The 8,961-nt window shown below is 39.9% G+C and overlaps 1 protein-coding gene across 1 annotated transcript; it reads right to left on the bottom strand.

The window, feature by feature from the left end:
* Window positions 1–2,772: 2,772 nt before the first annotated feature.
* LOC114276456 (ribonuclease 3-like) lies at window positions 2,773–5,300 on the bottom strand. Its single transcript, XM_028218241.2, has 4 exons — window positions 5,085–5,300; window positions 3,540–3,695; window positions 2,958–3,126; window positions 2,773–2,861 (listed from the first exon to the last, which is right to left on the bottom strand). The coding sequence occupies exons 1-4, from the start codon at window positions 5,298–5,300 to the stop codon at window positions 2,773–2,775; spliced, it is 630 nt and encodes a 209-aa protein (XP_028074042.2).
* Between the last annotated feature and the right edge of the window lie 3,661 nt (window positions 5,301–8,961).

Raw genomic sequence — 8,961 nt, 5'->3', positions numbered from 1 at the left:
TTTTTATTTTTTTTCCTTTCCTTTCCTTTCCTCCTTTATTGTTTGCTCTGAAAGGTCTCAAATGTTTGTTTGAGAGACCACAACAGAGAGATGAAGAGGAGACAGGTGATCGGACGGAGGTGAAACAACATCAGTCGGTGAGTCGGCAAACCTTTGGGTTTGATTTCTCATGTGTTTGATTTCTTTGGTTTTCTGTTCAAAAAAAAGATTTCTTGAGTTGAAGAAAGTTGTGAGAAAGAAAAAGGTAGGGCTTGCTTTGAAGGGTATGAATCTTTGAAACTTGCAAACGAGATTGAGAGAAGAAAAAATTCCCACTGTGTGGTTTTCTTTGAGGATATCTCTGGTACATTGAAGCAAGAGGCACATTGAAAAGCCCCCAAGTTGTAGCCCAAGATCTATAGGGAGCAGTGAGTTCCTTAACCCAATAACCCATGAAGTGATTTTGAGCAATTCAAGGTGTGAGCTCAAAATTACTGGTTTTGGGGGAGGTAGTGGTGGTTTGGGTTTGATTTCTCATATGTTTGATTTCTTGGGTTTTCTGTTAAAAAAAAAAAAGATTTCTTGGGTTTAATTTTTTGTGTTTCTCATGTGTTCCTTTTATTAATTTTCTCAATGGGTCTGATCTTGACTCATCTGGTAAGATTTCCAATATTATATTGCGAGTGATGGGAATTACTTCACCGGAAAAATATGTTAGTATGTTTTCTGGCTATTGCAGAAGGGAATTACTTCACCAGAAAAATAAGAAATGGTTTGGTGATGATTTTTTTTTTTTTTTTCAAGTTCATACCCATTTCCCCAAAGTTGAGTTGAGTTGAGTTGGAAAGGAATTCTACATTTTCTCGGAAAGCAAACAAATTTGGGACCACTAGTGAAGCTTGAACTCCAAAACGCCTAGTGATGCAAAGAAATTTCGTCTTTGTTCTTGCTCTGTTCTTGCTCTGTTAGGTGGGTTAGGGCCAAGAGAAGAAACCAAGGGAAAGGGACAGAAAAGAAAGCACGAGGAAAGGGCCACAAAAAAAAAAAAAAAAAAAAAAAAAACCAAAACCAAAACCAAAACCAAAACGACGTTGTTTTGGTAGCGCCGCAGACAAACACGGCAGAGGATCCGGACTCCATCCCATTGCCATGTTAGATGGTATAATGATTGAAGAGTAATGATTGTGCCCCCCCAGATTCATAAAACTGAATCGCTCATGATAAGAATTTCACACATATATGAGTGGACTCCATATATATATAAAGGAATATAATCACTTTAGAAGTGTAGAGGTGATCTCCAAAAAGGATGCCAAACATTTTTCAATGATTGAGACCCCACAAAAACTCTACCCTACAACTCTCACACTATTTTATGTGAGAGAAAGGGGGAAAAAAATTAAAATTAAAAACACACATAAACCAATTACACACATTTAAGGATCATGGGATTCCCAAATTAGGAGTCCCACGCTTTTCCCTATATATATACTAGCATATCACCCGTGCTATGCACGGGTTGTGTTTATAATTATTTATATATGTGAATTGCTATTTTTAAATATATATATTTTTTAAATGTCTTTTTTTTTTCTTTTTATATTATATTAAAGTTTAATATTATGATAATAATCATATGTGTTAGACTTTTCAAGGAATTAAATGTCTTTTTTTTATTATATTATATTAAAATTTAATATTTTGATAATAATCATATGTGTTGGACTTTTCAAGAAATTTTTTTTATGCTTGTTCTTAATGTATTAAAGTGTTATTATGAGGGATAATAATCATATGTGTTGGAACTTTTCAAGGAATTCATATGTGCTGGATTTCAAAAAAAAAGAATTAGGCTTGTTCTTTAGGCATTAAAGTGTTATTATGAGGGTGAGACTTGGGAGTTGGGAGATGTTAATAAATACTAAGTTTTTTTTTTTAAAAAAAAATCAAAAAATCAAGAAATTTAGATTGAGAGATTAGAACTCTCACAAAACTTGGGATTAAAAATCTTATTTTACTTAATATATAGTATAGATATTGGACATTAATGCATCATCATCATTTCTTACCAACTAACATTTTATATATGACCGAATTTTTTTTTTTAAAAAAACTATCCACTGGATCAATTATTGATTTTCATTCATGTATACCTTATCAACATGTAAATTGTTATATGCTACAGTTTTATGTTGTAATTGATTCCGCACGTTTGAAAAAAATTATTTCCTTGGAATAAAGTAAAAATATGTCAAAAAATTTAGATAGTAAATTGAAATAAAGATGTAAGTGAGATTTTTTCTTTATATAAATTTAATTAAGATAAATATTATGTGTAAAAGAAGAAAGAAATTTGTGAAGTAATATAACATATTGCTACTTTTTTTTAATATATTTTGCGAGAAACTAAAAAGTAGTGAGATTGTACACAATTTTTTAATTGTAATTTTCAATATTCTCATATTAAAACATATGAAATTTTCATTTTTCATTTTTGTCCACACTTTTCACCTCTTTCATCCTAATTAAGTTGTGTTTCCCTCAAATTTTTATCCAAATGGTTGATGTAAATATAATAATAAAATGTTTTTTTTTTTTTTTTAATTTTTAAATATAATCATAAGTCGTCAATACTATTATTTTTGATATAATTTAGAAAGAACGGAACTTAATATGTGGAGCGCATTTAGCTTTCATCGGTATCCCTGGACAGTCAATGATCTTGGTTGCTTCAATGTTGCTACACAAGCCGACTTGGTAGAGCTGAGGCTTCCCTGATTTGTCCTCGTTGCATCATAACCCTGGCATGTACCCAACTGCCTTTCGTATGCCCTCTTCTACACCCGTGGCCGCGTCGTACGTTGCCCCATTTGGCTGTATTCCTGCAACCAAAAAAAAAACAACAACATTTGTATGTGATTTAATAGGATGATTGGCAAATTGACTTATAAATAGTGTTAATTAGTCTCTATTCTCACCTTCATTAGTGAGTATTTTGAGGAGGTTCACTTGTTTCTTTAGTCTAAGAGCTGCTTCAAAGTAGTCATGTTGGTTCCATTCGTGCGACCATAGCTTATTCTCACTGTCGCTGCTTGGGCAGGCAAGGGCTGGCCAATTTGTTTGCAAGTTTTTGGTTAGGTTTGAGGTCTGTTGTACCATAAAAATCATTACACTACCCATGATTAAATTTATATATATAGCCTAGGCCTAATTAAGGACCATAGGCAAAATAAATATATAAATTGGAAGAACCATGCAAAAGAACTTAAAACTTAAAGCAAGCACCTTAAATATGGTTATACATTTGAGATTATAGAACTCTGGGTATTATGAAAAAATTGTTGCCATTATAGCAAAGGATAGTGAAAATTTTATTGGCATTGAATCAATTTTGCTAAAACCATGAAAAATTGGCACCATTGCAACTTCCTAGGTCAAATGCAAAGAAACTTAAAATGTGTCTTCCCAGATTTATTTATTTATTTACCTGTTTCACATTGCATAGCGTAGAATACTAGAGATTTAAAATTAACCCAAGTTCAATAGTAGAAAAAGAGTACCTTAGCTATGTTGAAATGACTATGAGAATCGCAGAACTCTGGGATTGTAGCATCCAAATAACATGGCCATAGTCCAGCGATGGTGAAATCTTTTGCAGGTTTCCCAGTCTTTGGGTAGCAACAACCTTGCTTCCCACCAGAGTATGACCCTGGCCACTACATCAAAAGTAGAAAAATTAAAATTAAAAAAAAAAAAAAAAATTAATGACATAGCAATTTGGTAATTTCTATTCGGTGAAGTAAATGTGACCCAAACAAAGCACATTGGCAATGACAGTTTTTTGACATGGCTAGGGATATGGTCTCCCAAAAAAACCTCATTGCTTCACTGTTCTAATGTGCTCTCAACAATACCATATAATGCGTATTGTACGGGCAAGAAATAATCTTCTTGTATAATCCTGTTGATCAAGTTTGCGCTCCTCCAAACGTCGTCGCTTTACTCCCTGAAAACACAAACGTGAGCTAGCCGGCGGATGTGTGCCGGATACCTCTCCGACGCCTAAGTCAGCAAGATAGACAAATAGACAAAAGCTTTGCGTATTCGGGAGTCAATGTTGTGTTACCTCTCCATAGGTGATGTTATGAGCTTTTATAGGTTCTGCGTGGCATAATCCTAGTAGGACTCTTATTCCTCTATGCAGAGTCCTCCTAGGAATCACATTCCTGAAAGATAATGCTTATCCTTCAACACCCCCCTCACTGCTTAAACCAAGTGAGATGGTTCTACCACGCTTGGATGTCAATACGACCGAGATAACATAGCCATGCTAAAGCCGTAGACTAGACCGAGCTTCCACTAGCTTGGTTCTTCCTTTCACTACGTGTACCTCGGTTTGACATATTCCAATTAGGTTGTCTGAGACCGCACTAACCACAACGAGTTTGGACCGAGCTAACCAATAGCAAAGTTCTGAGGAAAGCCCACCTTACTTTGGCTCAACATGGTATGACTGAGCTAACTGTTACCGCTCTGAGTGTGGTGACCGAGCTAACTGCAGAGCTCTCTTGGACCGTGCTAACTTCTAGTCCCTTTTACTCGGCCTCTCTTATTATGGCCCATAGATCGGCCCATTACCCAGCTCGGCCTAATTTACATATAAATTACCCTCTCAATTGCCCCTTAATTCCATTTGCGCAGCATGATAGGGATTACCTGTTACCAGCCGAGCTAATAGCTTTGGCTTGTCAATCGAGCTAAAAAACCTTAGCCTTCCAACCGAGCTAGAAACTTCAGCCTTCAACCAAGCTAAACTCACACCGGGCTACTTTAATATGCCCGGTCAAAAAACGTCTCTTCAATCTTTGTAACTGAACCGTTTCTTTATTCCAAGGACACGTGGCACACCCTTATTGGCCCAGTGTAGCTGTCACGCCTCCCTTGTACCTCGCGATATTTGAACAGTCCCGCCCAAAACTTGAGCTTTTCACCAAAACCCTACTTTTTGAATCATTTACTCGTACTATTCACCACTTTGTTTCTCTTCGAACTTCTTCTCCCTTATTCTCTTGGAACTGTGGAGCTCGTGTTCTTGCTGATACTACCTCCATCTTCAGTGTCGTCACCTTGAACTGGTAAGTGATTCGAATCTTCTTCTTTTCTGTTGATTTCACACCTCTTTTTGCAACACAAAGCATGTTTATGTTTTTCAAAGCGTGTGTTCCATTTTTGCTTCCATTTTCTGGAAAAACCTTTGTAATATAACCACTGGTACTCACGAATAAACTGAAGAATGATGTATCTGATCCAAAATCACGCATCAATCGAACTAGGATACTGTTTGTATTAGATGCAAGCCTAGCCACAACCAACAACCGCACTAAAACTTATGCCATACTTGTGGTTTCCATAAGTTAGGGACCCTCTGCTTCTTTTAACTGAGCTATCGAACCGCATTAAGTTTGCGCAATACCGTGCTAGAAAGCCTCAACCACCGACCGGGCTAAAACTTAGGGCTAAACCAGCTCCCTTAGTTCAGACCGAACTAAGAATGCTGCCCCAAAGACTTAACCGGGCTAAGGACCCTTGCTCAAACCAGGCTAAGAAGGGGTAGTGGCCCGCGTAGCCGAGTTAGGACTTCATTTATTTTGCCTTTGTCTCTTTTAGCATGGTCCAACGATCTGTGCTTAACACCTCTCTTTTTTCACTTTGCAAACTTAGGCTGCCAGGCACTCCCTTGAACGCTCGACCGAACTACTGAGCGTCCTTTCAAGACCGAGCTAAAACTCTGCTTATTTATTCATAACTTAAAACCTCATGGGCAAATATAGCTATTTCGTAAACACCCCAGGTGCTATGGCCGACTTCAGAAGGGACTACCATATCCCTGATGATGTCCACCTCACCTAGCCGAGCTAGATACCATACCCTGGGGAAACCCTGGCTTTGTTCCCTTTACACTTCTTTCCATTGTAGAAACCGGACTAAGATTCCCTGTACAGCCCCTTATATGTGAATTCCTTAAACCGTCGGGCTGGCCTTAATCTTAGTCTAGCCGAGCTCTTCACCCAATACTCCATAGGATCGATTGAGGATGGCTGGGTTTACTATTTAAGAGTAAGACGCTGTCGTGAAAAGATAATAAAAAATACCCTGGATAAAGACGTGAATGATGATGATTTCTTCTGGGTATCTGGGAATTTTGAGGACCAACAAGCCCAGATCCCGGGCAACAGAATAAATTGGAACAATGGTGAAGCCGGTAGATTACCTCGGCTCAATTCCATGCTTTTCTTTACTTCGGTTTTCTGATCTTGAACCTTCGCCAGAGCCAGATCCATCCTTGCCTCAAATCAATCTCATCCCACTAACTGCCGAACAAGAAATGGCCAAGAAACGAGCTGTAAGGGCCCTCCTGACCGAAACCAACCAGCCCGAGGTACCACCAGCCGGCCAGACTCAGGAGATTGTGGTGGCCCTTCCATCCTATCAACCCTCATTATCTCGTCCAAACAAGCGTGCTCGGACTTCCACAACCGAGTCACGCCTTGTTGATGAAGAAGATACCATCCTTCCGCCAAGCCCTCCCCCGAGCCCACAACCGGAGTGCTCTGACCGAGCTAGCTCTTCCAAGTGGGCTCCAAAGATCACTTTTAAGAACCGTGCTATACGGGATACTGATTCAGTGGTCGCTGAAAAAGACCACCTAATGGCATTCAATCTGGCCAAGAGTGTTTGCCTTCTAGTCGACATGGAGCACCACAACCATCTCACCGAGCTGAAGGCCATTCGCTCGGCCACAAAGTCAATGGTGCTGGTAAGTAACCTCATTTGCTTATCTTTCTAATTTGCACGACTTTCTGCTCGATTTTACTACAAGTCACTTTCTATTTTTTTGCAAGCCATGCAGAAGAACCACATCGCTCACAAGCGTGTATTGGAACTTCGCAAAACAACAAGGCAGGCAATGGCAGAGGTAACCAAAAAAATCGCTGAGCTAGAACAGGCCAGGAAGCAGATAGCTGAGCTACAAACTGAGAATGATTGTCTGACCGGTCTTGTTAGCTTGGCTGAAGCAGACAAGCAAAAGGCTGCGGCCGTGATAAAAGATAAATATCTGCGCGAGTTGGCCAAGCTTGAAGGAAAAAAGAATGCCGAAATAACAAAGGTTGAGAAGAAGCTGGAGGATGCGGAGAACCGCGGTTTCAAAGAAGGCGAAGCCCTGTACATCAAGCAGTGTGAAGCTACGAAGGACCTGTTCTTTAAATGTGGGTGGAGGGGGCTGTGGCGCAGCTCGGTCATGGACCTGAGACCGAGGTCTTCAATCTTCCTCCATATTTCATACCGAGCTCACTGGCAGAGTATGCTGCTACCATTCAGCAGCAATTTCTGGAGGAGAAGGATGAAGATGAAGCTCCAGAAGAGAACACTCAATCCGCTCGCCAGTCTACCTCCCCAACTCCAGAGGTCTCCATCCCACCTTTGCCAGCTGTGTCCGATGTTGTGCTTTTAACCGAGCTTAACCAGAGTGTGGTTGCCACAACTGAGCTACCTCTGGGCGAAGACTGGGTGGTTTTAGATGCTGACTTAGATGACCTGTTTGCTTGACTATGTACTTTTCTTCTTTTTTGCTTTTTGTAAAGGGAGACTGTAACCGGGCTGAAGTCCCCCCTTTTGTACTTTGACTTGGTATGATCAATGAAATCTCTTTTGTTCCAACTGTTATTTCGGTTAACTGCCATGCATGTAACTTTCTAACTGTAATCTGAATGAAGTATAATATTCTCGGGCCGAGATACCTTATCCTGGTCATAACTTTACAATCTGACTGGCCATACCTGCCAACCTCGTTAGCCTTGATCCTTATCTCGGCTAAAGAACAATAAGCGTTGGTTTTTCCAGCCAACCACTCTTCAGCCTAGATCCTTACTTCAGCTGAAGAGTACTAAGTGTTAGTTTTTCCAGCCAACTTCTTCAGCCTAGATTCTTATCTCGGCTGAAGAACAATAAGTGTTGGTTTTTCCAGCCAACCTAGAGTAAAGCGTTTGGTTATGCCGACCAAACATACTGCAGCCTGGATCCTTATACTGGGCTTAGGAAGGGTGTTGGTTTTTCCAGCCAACCTCTAAGTTGGTTATTCCAGCCAACCTAGAGTAAAGTGTTTGGTTATTCCTGCCAAACGTCCTGCAGCCTGGATCCTTATCCTGGGCTTAGGAGGGGTGTTGATTTTTCCAGCCAACCTCTAAGTTGGTTATTCCTGCCAACCTAGAGTAAAATGTTTGGTTATTCCGACCAAACGTCCTACAGCCCGGATCCTTATCTTAGGCTTAGGAGAGGTGTTGGTTATTCCAGCCAACCTCTAAGTTGGTTATTCCGGCCAACCTAGAGTAAAATGTTTGATTATTCCGACCAAACGTCCTGCAGCCTGGATCCTTATCTTAGGCTTATGAAGGGTGTTGGTTTTTCCAGCTAACCTCTAAGTTGGTTATTCCTGCCAATCTAGAGTAAAGTGTTTGGTTTATTCCGACCAAATGTCCTGCAGCCTGGATCCTTATCTTGGGCTTAGGAGGGGTGTTGGTTATTCCGGCCAACTATGCTTACAAGGCGCCTAATTCACTAAAACACTCTTTTATAGAAGGAAACAACTATACTGAAAAGAAACTACTTATTTTATTGAGAAAGAAAAAATTACAAATACTTGAAAGAAAAGCTAAAAATAAAATAGTTTGAGATTGGCAGTGTTCTATGGCCTGGGAATGGTTTGCCGTCCTCGTCTTCCAAGTGGTATGCCCCTTTTCCTGCTAATCCAACCACCTTGTAAGGTCCTTCCCAATTAGGCCCTAACTTGCCATCTTCGGGTATCAAGGTGTTGCCCATCACTTTGCATAGTACCCAATCTCCGATTTTGAAGTGTCTTGGATGTACTATTTTGTTATACTTTTTGGACAACTCCTGTTGGTATGAGGCGATGTGAACCAGTGC

This window comes from Camellia sinensis, chromosome 1, assembly GCF_055761805.1.
Source record: "Camellia sinensis isolate YWXY chromosome 1, ASM5576180v1, whole genome shotgun sequence".
Lineage (NCBI taxonomy): Eukaryota > Viridiplantae > Streptophyta > Magnoliopsida > Ericales > Theaceae > Camellia > Camellia sinensis.
The sequence above is the reverse complement of the archived record's forward strand: the minus strand, read 5'-3'. Positions and strand labels throughout refer to the sequence as shown.

Bases quoted from the DNA above. Each gene is read 5' to 3' on its own strand.
- LOC114276456 (XM_028218241.2), bottom strand. From the start codon at position 5,300: ATGCGTGATTTTGGATCAGATACATCATTCTTCAGTTTATTCGTGAGT. The intron at 3,696-5,084 runs GTAGTATCAGCA...CTTTTGATGTAG, and splicing joins TGACGACACTGAAGATGGAG to TGGCCAGGGTCATACTCTGG. The intron at 2,862-2,957 runs GTGAGAATAGAG...TTTTGGTTGCAG, and splicing joins CAAAATACTCACTAATGAAG to GAATACAGCCAAATGGGGCA.